We start from the raw sequence: 18986 nt of genomic DNA, 5'->3' as shown, positions 1-18986 counted from the left end.
TTTTGAGTTCATCCGTGTGATTAATGATTAACAAAAAACTACTGCCTTAAAAATTCTGAAATTTTGCAGAACATTCACGAAAGACACATATTTATTTTTACAGAACAGCTATTACACGTATTCACAAGCAGTGGTTCGAAACACGACCCACAAATAGAGAGAGAGAAAGAGAGCGATCTAGGAATAAAATTCAACAAACTGCTTCTAATTCTCTTTTTCTTGCACCACTTTATAGGCACGGGAGGAGCTTCCAGGAAATTCTACAATTCTCGTGAGCTCCCAGTGTTTCCCCTAACGTCATGGCATCGCTAACTTATCAGCGTTGTTGCCAAACATGCCAACTTAGCGATATTTACAGAGAATTGCATTAATAGTGATTTACAGGTGAAAAATGACATAACACATAATAACAAATGACACAATAATAAATTACGTTATTATGTACATACATAATAAATGACATAATACATAATGAGTATTCATAAATATATTTCGTAATACTATTTCAATGGATCAAATCGCTTAGCTCATTTTTGACCGCTCTTCCAATTCAAGATCAAATTGCATAATTTTTCACATATATGGTGACTGATTACTTTTATATCACATTTTAGAATTTCCAAAAAATTAGACATTAATTTAGTGATTTTACTTTTCATTAATGCAAAGAATTCACTTAACTCTACAAATAAATCACTTTTTAGTTAATCCTACCTATGCTTCACCTAAATAAAAACGCACTGAAATTTTTTTTTCAAAAAATACAGATGTAAATGAGTGCTGTTAGCATATTTTTAACTGAAAAAATACACCAGCGGGGAAATTACTAATAATTATTAAGAAACTAATCTGAGCAAATTTCTAATTAGTTAAATGAACTGAAATAGTTAAATGAACATTAAAATATTCCTTGATTTAATGTTATTTATAAACAGATAAAATCTTGGTTGGAAAAGTTGAATAATTTTTAACTTAGATTTTATTTTCAATCTTCTTGATTTTGCGCTATTTCGTAAATCTCTGAACGCATAAAATTTTAATAACTCTTAAAAAAATTACATCCGCTTGTGTGGATTCAACTATTTCTAGATTTAAAAAAACTGTTGTGTTTATAAATAGCAATATTTTGTAGTAAGAGTGCTAGATGCACTTCCTAAATACGGAAGGAACTGGGAAAAGAAATAGATGTAATGACTTTTTTGCCCTTCATATTAAAATATACGGGGTGATTAGAAAAAAACTATCCCGACATATGGGCCCCTAACTATCATACCATTCACAGAAACTGAATGGAATTTTGGCATAAGGTATTTTGAGGTATGCGCTCAAGAATGATATGGAACTCTAACAGTTACGGTTACAGTGAGAAAATTTCGAAAATATCAAATGGCAACACCAAGTTTTTTGTATTGGAATGCGATCTCCATACAGAAAAAACACTAAATAGCGTTGGAATGGCACCTGTAGCACGAAAATCCCCGGAGCTAGGCAAGGAAAAAGTAAAAAGGACTTTGCCGTGCACCAGAGCATTAATGTTCGTTTCATTCGTCACACCGTTTCTTCGGCTGAGATCCCAGCCTGATTAGTCCTCCACAAGGTCATGTGGAAAATTTGTGAAACACAATAAAATGTTTTATTTTATGTTGCTTCTCTGTCCTTATTGGTTGTCCTCACTTTTAGCCTTTCTACCGCCGGTGATTTTCATGCTACAGTTGCCGTTCGAACGCTATTTAGTGTTTTTCAGTATGGAGATCGCATTCCAATACAAAAAACTTGGTGTTGCCATTTGATATTTTCGAAATTTTCTCACTGTAACCGTAACTGTTAGAGTGACACTGTTGTTTTCCATATCATTCTTGAGCGCATACCTCAAAATACCTTATGCCAAAATTTCATTCAGTTTCTGTGAATGGTATGATAGTTAGGGGCCCATATGTCGGGATAGTTTTTTTATAATCACCCTGTATATGGGAAAATATAGGGTTAACATAAATTAAATGACTTGATTTTACTGAAATACCATCTGACAAAAACAATTGGGAACAAAGAAAAATTCTCTTCTTAACAAACTTACTTCTGTTCAAAACAAAATCCGAATAAAACTTCTCGAAACTTCATTTCTAAAAAGTGATAAAAATAAAATTCATTTGCAAAAAAAAATGTGATGTTACACATTAGACCTTTTAATTCATAAACTTGTTCGTTTCATATAAATGTTTTTATGAAAAGTATTGACAAAGCAATTCAAACCAAGCGTTCCCCAACGCAACGTCTGTCAAACCAGCTAGTTATTCTTATAAGCACAGGATAAACCAGGCCGACTCATCATCCATCATCAATAAGCAATGTTTTCTTAGACGTGACATTGAATAGAAAACTGGTTTTCCCACTTCCAATGAGTCGGTCCTATAACGATTCTTCAATACGTCCTATTATTATAGGTGCCATTATTATAGTGCACGCGCGTGTTTCCGAATCAGACAGTGGGAGTTTACTCGTGCCGTGAGGGTGCTCATAGTGCACGCCGGTTTTCTGCTGCTTTATCTATATTGCATATTTTTTTGTACTCGTCATACCAGGGGGGGAGGAGTGAAAAATGCTGGCATAAAAAAAAATAAAAGCAGTTCCGATTTAGCTTTTACACTGTGGCCATTGTATTTCCTTTCATTTGCAAAACAATATTTATTTTTTATTTGGTTTCGTTCCCGTGTAATGCATCAAAAATTAGTTTCTTCTGCAAGATATTTCTTCAAATCTATTCATAGTTTGAGTTTCTCTCATTTATGAAACATCTGTTCCAATTTTTTATCAATTATTGTTTTTGCAAAATAGGGAATTTGCCAAAAGGGTGGCAGAAAAAGTAGAAAAACAAATTGTCCATGCGTTCACTTTTATTAGCAATTTGTGTCTTCGAAAAGGGGTATAGTGATAACCATTACCCAGGTGTTGATGACATTTGCATTTTTGTTTTCTTTCACTGTTAGAGCTTTTTTCGGCGTTTTCATGATATTTTTCACTTTTCAAATTTTTTGACAATGGAAAAGATTGAGAAAATTACATTATATATATATATATAATACTGATTGCACTGAGCACTTATGAAAAATATGCTTGAATTTCTTGGAAAATAAAATATGTTTTTTGGATTCCTAACCATAATGCATACACAAGATTTCCCCCGCGGGGGTGGTGTCATTTTTCGTTTTCGACTGGCAAAATTAATTAATTTGCAATTAAGCAAAATATTTTTTTGTAATTCCTTTTTTTTCTGATGAATCGACTTTTTGAAGTTTTAAAGGTGTGGCACCCTTCCACGATAATTAAAACATTAAAAATTCGGTACTCAATGTGAGAATCTTTGATGTTTCTAAAATTATGATTAATTCATTTGCGCTTCTTCTTATTCAGAATCATTTAAATTCTGTTATCCTATCAAATTATGCTGGATTTCTTTATTGATGGCACCGAATCCAAGTCATTCATTTTATATTGCCGCGACTATAAAATATAGCAGGTTATATGCATAGAAAAATTTCGCTTTCGCCATTACGCTATTGCACTTTAAGAAAAGAAAACAATGGGACACATATGTACTGAAGAAAGTACATATTCACAAAGAAATACCAACAGAACGATCATGTAAGAGGAGATTCAAAAGTCTATTTTTCCATTCGAAAAAATTTAGCATTGAAACAGTCTCTGTCGAATTTTATTTGTTTTTCAGTGTCGTTTTTTTCTTCTTCTAGATTTTCCTTATATCCTGCGATGTTTGTACCAAATTGGATGCAACAAGAAAATAAAAATATATTTCTTCGAATATTTGAAACTCTTGTGGAGAAATCCTAAAACACACACATATATTTTTGAATGTTATTTTTTATTGTTGTATGTACTAACAAAATATGTCTTATCATATTTCGCTTTTAGCCGTGACCTTCCACGTAAAAAAATATTTTCCAAAGACTTCTTCGATTTCATTTCCACGTGTGAGAAGAAAGTACTTATATTTATAAAAATAGGATATGTCCCTAACTATTTTTTTTTTTAATTTTAAAATCTGTAGGAAAATGTCTTGGAGTGAAAAGAAATGATTTTATTGATAAATTTATAGATTCTCGCCTGTGATATTGGGATTAACGTCATCATATTTTTCATTTATGGAAAATATTTCTAAATATTTATTTTATTCATGCTTGTGCTTTAAGTTGAATATTTTTTATTTTTACTTGTTCTAGTACTTTCTCTGCATTAACAAAAGTATGTGAATTAAAATATCTGAAGATGATTAAATTCAAGTGTTTCTGGTGTCAAAATAAATTTACTTTGAAGACGAAACTTGTATCAAAGGACGAAAATATAAATTCAAAATGCATTGAAAATGTTTATCCCTCAATAAGAGAATTAGTTCAATATACAGTATATCCCTATACAATATCAAAATCAATAAGTTGCATATGAAGAAATAAATATATAAATTGAGAAAGAAATATTAAAATGAAAATAAAATTATGCTGCATCAGAATTATTTATAAAGTTATAAGTTGGCATATATGGAACTAGAAACAATTTTCCAGTGGAAAATCTGCATAAATAAAATTAAGATCGGAGAAATTACAATTTCACCATTAAATAAAATAGATTTTATACAGCAATAAATTTTTAATGGATCAGGTAATTTCTAAGAAAAGTAGAAATTGTAGTTTTCCGATAACTTTATAAATTTTATTCATAAATTTAGACTTTTCGTGTCTCATCTGAAGCGGTTTGAAGATTTTTTTCTCTTAAGTAAGTCTATAGCAATTGAAGCTAAGATCATGACTAAAGGTAAAGAAACAAAATTTGTAAAATAGGGGGACACCATCAACAGCTTTCTGCATTAAATGAAAACATTTTAAAATGTCCACATTAATAAAATTAACAGATGTATATCTAGGTTTTTTTTTTTTTGCTTGTATGCGCTGCCATATGTCTCACAAACTGAAAGTGAGCATGATTTATAACCGTTTGTCTTCTGTGCATTAAAAAGTTGATGCACTACCTGCTCACCGTGAAGAAATTTTTCGAGGGCCTTACAATTAGCGATTATGTTTACGATTATGTCTTTTTCTCAAGAAGTACCTGTAAATACTTTTTTCGGAAAGATTTCAATAATAACTGAGCTGGATTTGAGCTTCCAAATTGTTTTTTTAAATCCCCTTTCTTAATGTAGATAAATCGGCTATTATGCATAGTAACCGAATATTTCGCATAACCACTAATCATCTCTGTAAGTTTGTTAATTTCATCACTTTTACCAGCAATTCTTCATACCCAATCCTTAATTCCTTCTCAATACCCTATTTCCATTGGTAAATTTGATAAATTCTTGAAATTTATCGCTTTTACCTGTGGTTATGCATATAGTTTAGTGTAATTGGTGAATTTGATGATTATATATGAACATTTATTTTCAAATTAGTCTCCAGTACCTTTGCTAAATATAGTCGCACTCTGGTATAACGAACTGTTATTTAATGACATTACTATCGACATGGACTATCGAGACCTCCAGTTAAACTCTTAGAAAAACAAAACCCATATGCTTCTAATAAAATTGAGAAAAACTATAATTATATTAAACAGAGGTGTGAAACATACATATTAAGATGAAAAAGTACAGTAAAACCTTTTCTTTACGTACATCGCCATGCAAATCCCAAAATAATCTCTCTGTAAAAAGGATGTTCCAAAATGTCTTCAGAACATTTCGTCATTTTTAAATGAATATGATAGTGTTAACATAAGTTAGAAATTCTATGTGAAACCAGTGCATATATATATATATATATATATATGTATATATATATATATATATACTTCGTACAAGTACGCAATTTGATTTACAGTGAAGAACTGATTGAAAAAAACGTGTATTTCTTTCTATATATATATATCCTTCATGGTATGGGTATATTGCTTCCGAATAGTATTTGCATGGTAATAGGTGTAAGAGTATACCAAGAGGTAATAAATTAGCTTCACATCTCTTCAAAAATACGTTATTTTACAAGAATACACTACAAGCATACCAGAAGGAATACAAACTAAGTCTAGATTTAGGTATACATTATCTACCAATAAGTATTTAGACACCTGTGATAGAAAAGAAAAACTAACTTTATTCAAAATCAATAGTTGGTAGAGCCTCCACGAGATTCAATTACAGCGTGAACCCTCCAGGGCATACTTTCCACAAGTCCTTGTGTGACGGCTAGTGGTATTTTCCTCCACTCGGCTTGGAGAAGACATGTCAGTTCCTTCACCGATTTTGGACGGGTAGGGTACACCTTAATTCGGCGATCCAACTCGTCCCAGAGGGCGGGCCAGTCCATTCGATGAACCCCATTGGCACCATACCAAGCCTTGGTTAACCTCGCAGTATGACAGCTGGCATTGTCGTCCTGGAAGAAACAGGGGTCCACCCCGTAAAACTGCCGCAACGTAGGAAGCACATTGTCATCCAAAATAGTGCAGTAGGCATCGGCGTTGAGCTTACCATGAATGGGGACCAAGGGTCCCAGTCCATACCAGGAGAAACACCCCCAGACCATAATTTCACCTCCGCCGAACTTGACTGTTGGCACAATGCATTCTGGCAGGAGACGTTCTCCAGGCAGACGCCAGACCCAGACCCTGCCATCCGAACGGTAGAGGGTGAACCTTGATTCGTCGCTCCAAAGAACCCGTTTCCACTGATCTACGGTCCAATTTCGATGTGTTTTACACCACATTAACCGAGCAACGCGGTTGGACTTTGTGATCAAAGGCTCATGGGCAGCAACACGACCATGAAAACCAATCAGATGTGCTTCCTTACGGATGGTATTCATTGAAACAATACTCCCGGATGCCTGTTGAAACTCCTCGCTGATGATCGGTCATTTTTGTGATACCCGATAATTATACCTTTCTCGAAATCAGAGAGCTCCGAACTGCGCGGCATCTTGCATGCGACTAATGCCGATGTTGTTTCCTACACGATATATACCGGCGGAGGGTTTGACGTATCTCAGGACCGCAGATATCGTCATTTGCATAGGTGTCCAAATACTTATTGGTAGATAGTGTATTAACATTCCCCATATTTGATTTATCTGCGGAACCTATATAATAAACAGTGATAGAAAGATGTTTCTATCACCCTTGAATAATTTTTATATCCTAAATTGTGTATTGTTCTCAGTTCATTAAATATTTTCACGGAATTCTGAATAATTCACTCGAAAACATTTGCTATCTGTACAAAATTAAATTTTAATACTTAAGAATTAATTTAATAAATTTCATGTATTTCATACTCACACAGTGTACTTCGATTCAGTCTAGTAAAATCGTAAGTCATAAAATTCTCGATATGTCTGTAAATTCGTTGGAAATAAATAAAAAACCAAAACCCACATAAATTCATAACCTATAGAAATATTTTCCTCAACTTTCTCTTTTTTTTGGGAAAAAAAATTCATTCCAATGTTTTGTCGAGAGTATTTTCGAATAACAGAAGAAAAGTAAATTGCATGTGATCTAAAGGTTCATCCGTGTTTTTCATGAACTTCGCATAAGAGAAATCGCAATAAACAAGAATGGAAAAAAAATATATATATAAATAAATAGACAAGAGAGAAACTAAACATTGAATTCGGAAGAGAAATATCACCATCGTTTCTTACTTTGAGAATCAATAAGTCACGAGCATACAGCACTTCCCGAAATTCCGGAAGAAGCTCTGATATAGAACTCGAATCAACTACATTGGACCTTCTTCGAGGCTTTGAAATAAGAATAGAGGAAGGATTTTGATCTTATTGGTTTTGAGAAAGGTGACTCTAAAATCTCCTTACGACGCAGAAATTGCTGTCGATGTGTTTCTTTTACAGATGTAACGCTGAACAAAAATAAAATTAAATATAAACAAAATATATATATATATATATATTTAAATGTTTTTCTACCGTTCGTTCAGTTTTCTAGAATTTGAGTTAATTAACCCTTAACTGGCGTTGTTAAAATTATGTGCGTAACTGGCGTCGTGTCGTGGAGTCATTTTGACCCCAGCAAGTATTGACACATTTTAAAAATCAACGGAAAGAGTCTTTATAAAAGCAATGGGTTTTTACATGTTTTCATTTATCCGTCAATTAATTCACTAAATAATTTTTCAAATTTCCGTGAATATTTTCCTAAAATTTTTTTTTATCAAGACACACATTCGAAAAAAATTTAGCGATATATGATTGCTTAAATTTTTTTTAATTATATAGTAAATTTTTTGAACGCAATTTTCATGATTAAAAACTGAACAGATATGATTGAAATATACTCAGAAAATAAAATTTACAAATTAAAATGTTTACTATATTTTCACAAGCACAAAACTAGTCTTATTCCAGGTCGAAAACACAGTACTTGCACACAAACAACACCATGGAATATTGATCGCACAGATCTTACATACAAGTCACTAACAACACTATACTCATGCTCACCCCGGATATCCGATGTTTCACCATTAATTTGAATCCATTATCGAGGAAACTGGCGCTCTTCCGAAACGCGATTTCTATCTCAACACTACGGCCGCCAGGTAAAAAATGTCTTACTCGAATAGTCAGGTGGGGTAATTATGACCCCACGGAAACTTTGACGAATGAAATAACGGAAAAAAAAAATAGAACAAAACCTCATAAAGTTGTCAAACACGTGTAAACAATTAGCTTGAAAAATAGTAATGACAGGATGGACCGGTTGCATTTATTTCTCAAGGGAGCGGCATGTGAGCAATGCGTGGGGTCAAAATGACCCCACCACGCTAGAGTTTAGGATAAAATTTCAACTTCAACGAATGTATATTTTGGAATAAATGCATATCAACTCTCTATGAAGGGGGTTCACCCCCTTCAAAAGTAAATGATGGAAAAAAAGCATCGTCCGTTAGTTAATGCTGTTCTTTCCCAACTTTTCTCTGATTTTCGAATTCTAGTATAGTCGAATCCCGTTATAAAGAACTCCAAGAGACCGCAGAAATCACTTCACCATAACGAAATTTTGTTATATCGGAATTTCCAATTACAACATGAGCTAAAAATTTTTTTCACAGCAGAATTTGATTCCATAGGGGAAAAATAAGGGAAAATAACTTACTTGCGTTCTAGATGATAAAAAGAATGAAGTTGAATTTAAAAAATTACTCAAAGCAACTTAAATCAATTAGGAATCAAAGTTTTTCCGTATGTTTGAGTTGTTTTAGTTACTTAACATGTTACAGGCAAATAATCCGTAATTTTCTTTTGCACAAGTATTGTGGAAGCCGAGGAAACAACGAATTCCTCTAAAGCAGCGGTTCTCAAACTTTTTTGACTCGCGGAGCCCTTTTTGGTATATAATATCTATGCCGGAGCCCCGTAGGCCAATTTTTTATTTATTCATCAAAAATATTTATAATAAATTTTTTTCAAATTTACTGTTTATTTTCTTTGAGTGGCCGCGCAGCCCCTGGAAGTTCACACGGAGCCCCAAGGAATCCGCGGAGCACCGGTTGAGAACCGCTGCTCTAAAGTATACGCGTGCTCAAACAAATGATCTGGGAGGTTCTCTTCCAGACCATTTGTCTTCCAGTTCTCTTGAACCGATAAATATCGTTTTAGAGTTTTCCAACTAGCTAAGACTTCAGATGCTGTAGATACCGAAAAAAATATTCTTGTGAAAGCTCTTCTTCATCACTGCTGTCTGCAATCGATTTTTCTTTGTTTTCTTGTATCATACGAACGAAATCATTGTCTGTTAACGGCTCCGAAGTGAAGACGTCATCATCGGAGAAAAAAAAATCGTCCAGCGTCACTCCAATCGGAACCGATGTTTCTATTGCGATGTGTTCCCACAAAGCCTGCAAATCGGTGGGTGCACTTTTATCAGCGTTATTCAGTGTTTCACAGAACTCTACTGTTACTAAATTTGTTTTCCTCCACCCATTACAAATAACTTTGATTGAGTGATATCTTTCCAGGCTCCAGCTATCAAATCCATAGCTTGTTTGACGTCAGGCTTCTTTATGATTTCTTTATCACCAAGCTGGTTAAGAATACGTCTCAGCAGTTGCGTACGGTGCTTTCCTTTTATGGCCATCCACGCCCTTCGACTTGATTTGTAATCACAAGGCGGTGATTTCACGTTTTTCAGGCGCCACGGATTTGCAGATATGCCAATCATTAAATTTTTTTCTTTGTTCCACTCATGTTACAGTAAAACACAGCAGTCAAGTTTTGCTTAGAGTTTTTGCCACCAATGCACTTGTCTTTTCTAAATGTCAAAGTTTTCTTAGGCAACAGTTAGAAAAACATTCCGGCTTCGACTGCGTTGCATCGGAAGTATCGTATGACTCTATCACTTTCGCTATTTCACCAGCTTTCCTTTCATACACATTTTTCATGTCAACTGAATTTTCTTTTTCGCAAATCTGATTTGCTACCGCACCATGCCGTTCTTTGAGGTGATTCAGCCAGCTGATACTTGCTTGAACGATTTTGCATCTAAAAGCACATCTGAATTCCAAAGCTTTTTCTCGTATGAGAGGATCCGCTATTGTCACATTTCGGAAACGAATGTCTTGAAACCAGGTAAAGACAGTTGCATTCACATCTTGGAAATTCGAAAGTCTGATCTCCCTATGGAATCCTATAACTGCTGTTTGAATTTGGAATTACAATTTCGCCGATTTTTCAGAAACGTTGTAAGACTAGATAGAGGTATGCGGTATTTTGATGGCACACTGTATTTCCTTACGTCAGTATCAACTTCGGAAACTATGTTAAGTTTTTCTACAATTGAAAACTGTTTCCTTTTGAGAAATTTTTCACTCATTTCGAAACAGAAAAAATATCAAACATTCGCCACTCATTGCATTGATTTGATTTCCTTTTCACGCACTGTATTCGTTAAAATTTCTTCCTGCAGCCCCAAAAGCCATAGGAGAACAACTTTTTTCCCCAATAGTATCGCACAAGCACCATTTACATCGGAAGAAGAGGGGAAACGGCCATAGAGAAGAAAACGCAAAGTGTTATGGGAAATTGGCATGACACAAATGCCTTCTAAGGAAGATATTTTGGTTTTCAAAACTATTTTTTCCTTTTTTTTTCCGTATGAGGGAAAAATTTGCCGAACAGAGCTATATTCATTCTTTCGATGATTTTCCGACAGTTGTTTTCGAGTTCGTTATAACGGATTTTTTATTTTGTAATACCGAATTCGCGCTATACATTGTTCCTATGTAAACTGATTTGAAAGATCGGAAAGTTTGCGTTGGGGTCCGACTGTAGCCGACACGTTAGAGCGCAAACCATCCCAAGATGGTCTCTCTGGGCGGTCAGTGGTCATGTCTGTCTGTCTGTAGCCGACACGTATGCTTGTTTTGTTGGCCCCAGGACAGACAGGACAAAAGCTTTATTATTGGGTTAATTATAGCACACGGAAATGCATAAAAAGTTTATTTCTTTATTTTTTTTAGGTTTTTGATACCTCAAATAAATTATGACATTTTAAGAAACCGCATGTCATTTAAAAACTTTTTTGTAATGAATAGTATACTTCTAAAATCCATGGTTGCAAAAATAGTCTTATATGGACAAATGATTTCAATAACCCTGTATAGGGTTAAATAAAACACATTAAAATTCATGTCATTGCATTTTAGTGAATGACTCGAATGGTTTCATCCCCTTTTTTGGTCTTGAAGAGGTGAGTTGTTTTGAAATAACTTAGGTGCTGAGTGGCACAAAGTAGTTTCTTCTACAGATGTGTAGGACAAGTGCGATATTTGTGCTGTCACCTTATTTTTCCAACTAGTAACAATTTAATAAAATGTCTGATAATTTTATTTCTGAAAGAAATAAATGGTGTGAATCTGTTACTTACTATGAAGGAGCTTTTTCAAAGACTAGCTGCCCAAGTAGTCAAAATGCACGCCATGAAACACTACATTTAAATTCGATGGTGATGAAATGACTGATGATTTTAATCGTCCGGTAATTTATAGAGGATAATTCTTATAGAACAGGAGCGATAAATTTGCCAATAATTCCGTAGTTGAGGCGTGTAACTGCTAAACAATAGGACATTAATCTCTTGGCTTCTCGTACAGTGAAATAGTCGAATAATTAGCGGATGACACAAACAGGTCAGGTGGCAGCACATACGGTGTTAATAGGTTAAAAGATGTTGAAGTATATGATGTTCAACGCCACAAAAGCCCCAATATATGTAGACCTCAGAAGCCTTGATTTATTTTTACGTGTGTGTGGGGGGAATGGCTGAAAAAACATTAGTGACACAGCTTCAGTAAAATGAATTTATATTGTAGAATATAATATCTGTACATGTATTAATTTTGCAAGAAATTATTTTTATTCACTTTGTCAGAAAAATAAACTTCTACATTTTTTTTCACAATAAATAGGTACACCAAAAGGATATGCAAGGATAGGATCAATAATTGTATGCTGAGAAAAATAAAGCATGTAAGTATTCAACTGTAATTTTTCCACGATGTCAATAATTTACATGCATTTGTGTGAAATACATATATGTACCATGTTATTTCTCAACCACTATCTAATTTAATAAAGTAGTACGGTATAGTGTCTACCAATTTAAAACAACTTCATGTGCGCATGCTTCGTTTACCAACATTCTTTTGAATAGTATACTATAATATCTTCCGAATTAGTATACTATAATATGAAATTGACTATAGGCTGATGAATATGCACGTTAAGAGTGAATCTTGAATTTTTCTTACAAATAGTTTCAATAGTTTCATATGATGATGCAAAAAGAAATGTGAAATGTAGAGAGATGGTCTCTCAGTGGTCACGGCAGTCATTTAATGTGCTACTCGGAGGCATACAAGCTAAAAATGTAAAAACTGAAAGTATAACACATGCTAAGCAACTGTACATAGTTTTTTCCCCGTGCAAGAACTATCAGGCATTTTGCACTAACCAGAGACTCATATCAATCACAGAATATAGGTATGCTCCCAAAATATCGCTAGGAAACCGCGTGCACTCGTGCATTCTGTGGCTGGACTGTCAATTAAAATAGTAAATACTATAATGACGAATAAAATGGTGCCCACCATCATTTTTTTTATGCATTTCATATCCAGCATGCCAAAAGCACGAATATGCATTTTCTTTATCAGCTGGTTGGATATTTTATGCTGTGCTCTCTAAGTTGTACCTGAAACTCGAATGTGCATCTCTATTGAAGACGTGCCACAAAACATTTTAGGAAAACAGCTTCCATAGAGTATCATAAGTACAGTAAACGTCATTTCTTTTTTTTTCTCAAGTTCTCCCCCCCCCAAAGCCATTGCACATTCGTGCTTCTGGCACCAGAAAGACTATATACCAAAATCATCTTAATTTTTAGAGTGTACTCAACTTTGGCGGGTGCACAACAAATTCTATAAAAATTAACATTAGCTTAATTATCGCAATAATTAACTGATTAATAATAAATTTAATTAATGATAAAGCTTGTTTGCAGTAGATTTAAGTATCCTTATTCACACTGTGTTTTTCTTTTTTTTCAGGCTCAAATAACCGGTGAGAAAAATTACGTTTAATGGTTTGTCTTCCAATAAAAATGTGCCGTTCGTTTTCAAACAATAATTATGAAGATATTGGATCCTATAAATATCGCAACGCTTCTCATTTCTCCTGAATTTATATCGCCAAGGACATCATTGCTGTTGAGATAATAACAGTTAACGGGCCCCTTTCAAAAGATCTTCCACGATTTGCAGCTCGAATTGTGTGTGTGTAAATTACCTCTATATATTTTATAATCGAATGTCTATAATCATGTTACCAACAAGTAGCTCTTTAACTCGTGTATCCTGTATGTAAATAAGAATTGTATCCCAGTTTATTGTACTTCCCGATATAATAAAATCATTTTGTTGCTGTTTTTCACACATATTTCTTCGGAATTTCGTTCTTTGTCAGTGTGATTTCTATATATAGAACGTTACGAGATTTCTCAGATTATATTTAACGCGTGCTAAATTATACGAAATACGTATTATTTATTTATATAAATCGATAAATTTCTAGCACATTCAGTATATCTTCTGAAAGAATACATGGGAAAACTTATCGTAATATTACTTATATATTTGAAAAATTAATTGCATAATTATATAGTTCCAGGAAACTAGTAAAGACAGTCTTATTTTATTTAATTGCATTATCACAACTGCACGAGATATTTTGTATCACTCAGTATACTTGTGAAATATGTACGGAAAAGCGTTGAACAGTTTCCGCCTCATGGGGTTCTCTAAAATGATTATTACGATTTCAACAGGATCCAATAGTTGGGATTCCTCGAATCACTTTCAAAATAGAAGTGAAGTCTAAATTTTCAGCATTGACCGTTGCAGAAACTTACAGGGAGTGCAAAAATTTCCTCTAATTTAAATGATGGTAAATCGAACCCGGAAAAACAATATTTTGCTTGGGTATGATTTATTTATACAGTACTAGCTATAATACCCGGTGCTGCCCGGGTTTTCTTCAATTAGGCTTTTTGGATCACGTGATATCTCCCTCTTTCTTTGAGGGACATACAAACAGCGTCTAATGTAACCAATATAAGGACTTCCTGCGCTACTCATGAAAGAAATAAATCTAGATTTAAAGAAACGCAGAAATGAATAGTTTTTTCTTTTTGATGGCCGCTAAGTATTTCGATTTTTTTTTTCTTGAACTTCCCGTTATGCATCTGCCTGTTTCTGCTTCAAAAAATGCTTAATTAAAGCTGTGGAATTTTTTCGATGTTCTTTCTACGGGCCCATAATTAATTTTAAAACATCCTAACTTATATGAATTTATGCAGTTGATTATTAAAAGACAATACGGAGACATTAATTTTCATGTTAGAGAAGATATAAATAAAAAGTTGAAATAAATGTTATTGCATCCATATCCAGCTTAAAAAGTAGGGGGTCCGGCTAATTACTTCATATTTAATTTTTTCTGAGCTTCTTATCTCTAAGCGAAAACAATATCTCAAAAATCGAGAATTCAATACAATTTTTAAAATTATTGATGTGGCAGGAAACCCCCCACTAAATTTCCGCATTTCTACAGTAAAATCGGCAATTTTAACACTCATTTCTATGGGGATAATTCTTTGCCTGACCTTCAGTGATGCTGATGATGATTATGGCGTCTATTCAAAAACCTCATTACTGAGAGGACTGAAAAAGTAACAAAACCATTTCAAAGACATAAACTGTTATACATATACTAACAGGATTAGAGAAGTGACAAACCATTGTAAAGGCATATACACGTCTGAAACGCATTGCTAGGGAACCACGGTAACTAAAGCAAACGTTCGAAAAGTGATTGCTGAGGCCCAAAAACCATTGTTGCTAGACAGTTTTTGCCCATTCGGAGCATTTGCCCTGCTCTGACGAAACTTTAAAGTAGCCTATCGTTCAAATCGGGTCCCATTTGTTATATATGTCCGCTGTATGCCTCTAGGGGCGGGACAGCAATATATAAAATATATATGATTGATACATGCAAAATTTGGCGACGATCGATCTAAAATTGTAGATTTTTATAAAGAACACACACACATAAAATCAATTTTATATATATAGAAGATTGTTGGCTCTAGGCCTATACAAGAGAACGGGATTAAAAGAAACGTAGATATTGTTTCATATTATGCAAGAAACTAGTGATAGTGGAGGAATTGACAATAGAACTGGGGAACAAACTCCCATTCACCAATGCTATGAGGAAAAAAGCTGTATATTTAAAGAAGTCAGTGGAAGCAGAAACAGGTTTTATTTTAAGGGAATGGCCGAGTCTTCTGGAGATGTGGAATGGTTTGGCTAGAATAACAGAGGTATCAGAGTTAAGATGACCATAAAAAATCTTATAAAGAGAGCAGGTTTAATCCAGAAATAAGACTAAGAAATTATAGCGAGGGGAGGAGAGATCAAGTTCGTTTTAAAGTTCGGGCACGGAAACAATAGGTAACCAGCAGTCATGGGTTGAAAGGATGGATTTATTTTGGATTTTGATTCGAGCATGTTCATGTTAGTGATGAACCGAGAATATACGATGCCTTGGTGACCACTGATTCGACATTGCACACTGCACACTTCAATTTCAGGCGATATGAAATGCCTGTAAGAAATCTGCGGACATTGCCCCAATGGGTTACAATTTTGTCACATTAAAGATCTAATTAAAGTTTACTATTCCTTTGTACAAACACGAACGAAAGAAAAATAATATCGTAAAATATATTGCGCATGATCCGCGGTGGTAATAATAATTGTCTGCAAATGGAAATGTTATTCTGAGAAAAAAATTTCATTCTATAATACATATTTCTGGCTCTAGAAATACGAGTTTTTGGTCACGTTCATGTAAAAGTTTCGGTTTTCTACTAGGAGCCATGGAACACATCAGAGATCTCAGTGATCTGGCCTGGACTCATAAAAGATTGAGTGTCATCAGAAATGTGCAGTCAAGAAGTGAGTGTCCAGATGTGTACTAGACATGTTGCACTGTATCTCAAATTAGTATCGAGAATATTCGAAATAAAATAATTTTTCTTCGGTTTGTCAATTCTTCCATGCTCTTAGTAAATACAGGAAACCCGAACAGCGACGGGTATTACAGTCAGTATGAAGGTATTTGCTTTCCTGATTAAACGTTAAAATTATGTTTCTTGCTTAAACTGCCCAAATCTCTGCACAGATCTCTGCACGTTTCGACACTGTGTGCAAAGGAAACTTTACGATCTGAAATAAATGGAACTGAACGCAACATGGTTGGAGCAAACAATATTTGTCAAAGTAGCATTCAGTTCCCAAGTTCTTATTCAGAATGTGTACGCGTATTTACAGGGTTATTTTGCAGAAGTACTATCTCAAACGCACAGTCATAACCAACCTGATAAAATATTGTATTAAGATTTGTGTTATTCTATTATGCGTGACTGATAGCGTTATTGATAGCACGAATATGGATTTAAACTAATTTTTACTATGCCGAAAACTTCAAGAAATAATAAAAACAAAAGCTCAATCTTTTCATTCTTTCGTCTCCATTATCGGTCAAAATAAACGGGATAATGAAAAAAGAAAACAATAACTATCTTTAACGAGTAACTCTTGTCATTTAATGGAAACAAGAGATAAGTTTTTTTTTTTTGTAACACTTGGATACACAGTGCCTCTTTGAAACAAAGGGACTAATTATTTCTATTGCTTAACCATTATCGTGAATTATCAAAGTATATGAAATGAATAAAACATCTCCGTCCTTTGATGAGAGTTTTTAATTACATCTTTGCGGTTCAGTTCATATTTCAAGCAGGTGTTTCTAATGAACAAAAAAAAAATTCTTGAAATACACACATACATGTATATCTATGCAGATACTTTCTTTCTGTCTCATGGAGAAAGACTAAAGATTATGAAGAATCTCGAAACTCTGATTAAAAAATCGCGAGTGAAGAAGAAAAATTCATCCTTTTAATTAAACCTATGGATATTTCTTTCTCGCCCTACCTGACAGCTTGGAGATAATTACTTCCGCCATTCATCATTTTTCAGCTGGAGGAAAAAAGTATATTTGAAATAAAGAAAAACAAGATTTTTGTTCTTTTTTTTAATCTTGAAGATACTTTGAATAAGAGAAACGTATATTCTTTCAGAATGACTCGAGGATTTCTTTAAGAAAAATTTCCATAATCTCGCTTAATTTCAACGTCAACTAAAACTCTCTGATGTCTCAAGATCTTTTTGGAAAATATAAACATTTTGCTAGAATTTGATATCGCTATACGCTTGGTAAAGTGACAAGAGTTGTCATAATGTGTTAAATATGTAATCTGAAGTACCTGATGGGTATTAACAACGCAAAGAAAACAAAATATTGTCGAAATAAGAGCATATAGTTTTTATTAATTTTTGAAAATGAAATTATGAAATAATGCTTTGTTTCCAAAAAACTCTAGTTAAATAATTAGTATAATTACAATTTTAACGTACGGTTAATGAGCCCTTTGCACGTTGAAATTGATTTTGAATAATTTTCTGCGTGATTTAAATCTTTTTTTAATAATTTTCTATTAAACATTCATTCTTTTTGTATTTTTTAATACTTAAACGCACGTTACTGTATTTACTCAAGTTTAAAGTCTCTATAAGATTATTGATAATTTGTAATAAATATATTATCAGAATAATTTTTACAGCATAAATAAAAAAATGCGTCGAATTGCTCAATTACTTCGAATTCAGTTATTTGCTCTATATTCCCGAAAGAAATTTTGTTGTTCATGCTTCATTGTTTTTGTGCATTTGCATTGTTTTCTGTTTTTGATTTTATTCATTGTGTTTTTTTACCTTTCTCATTTTTGTGCTGTAATGTTTTGTGTATATGAGAGTCTGTCTGTGTATATTTAGTTATCTATAATGAAGTTTTCTCCGACACGGCCCCGCGCCTTCACAGGGGCAATGGCTAAATTTGGCTAAAACCGATAGAGCCTGGGCCGTGTTCGGTTTTAAAGAAAGAAAGTACAGTATACCAATACTACTAAACCGCACATGTACATTGCCCGTATTCCTCTAAGGCATTTTAATGAATGGGTACATGCTTGAAATGTGAGTGTATGTGCTGTTAACCTGACGTGAAGTTTGTTCCTGTGAAATGCTTATAATGTGTTGCTTGTCAAGTGCTGCCACCTGTCTTTCGACACTATACAGGACAGTGGTACACTGTAGCACGCTACTGTAGCCTTACTCAAAAATATTGTCAAACATTTTTGTCTGCCACATCATTAATTTTGTTTGGGAAGCAGTGTATATAATAACTGTGATATAACCAGTTTTTTTTCGCAAAAGAATATAAGAT

At 33.8% G+C, this 18986-nt stretch overlaps 1 protein-coding gene across 3 annotated transcripts in view; it reads left to right on the top strand.

Moving 5' to 3' along the window:
- Window positions 1–14013, top strand: part of LOC149078975 (cell adhesion molecule Dscam1-like) — a 348553-nt gene extending 334540 nt beyond the window's left edge. For all 3 annotated transcript variants that reach the window (XM_089241217.1, XM_089241216.1, XM_089241215.1), the window contains exons 26-27: window positions 12488–12548; window positions 13628–14013. In XM_089241217.1, the coding sequence (XP_089097343.1) occupies window positions 12488–12534 (47 nt within the window). In that variant the 3' untranslated portion in view covers window positions 12535–12548; window positions 13628–14013. The remainder of the gene's footprint in view (window positions 1–12487; window positions 12549–13627) is intronic.
- Window positions 14014–18986: the final 4973 nt, after the last annotated feature.

This window comes from Pholcus phalangioides, unplaced genomic scaffold, assembly GCF_987345545.1.
Source record: "Pholcus phalangioides strain wild (caught in Gottingen) unplaced genomic scaffold, Ppha-v1.0 ptg000013l_1, whole genome shotgun sequence".
In the NCBI taxonomy this organism is placed as follows: domain Eukaryota; kingdom Metazoa; phylum Arthropoda; class Arachnida; order Araneae; family Pholcidae; genus Pholcus; species Pholcus phalangioides.
The sequence above is the reverse complement of the archived record's forward strand: the minus strand, read 5'-3'. Positions and strand labels throughout refer to the sequence as shown.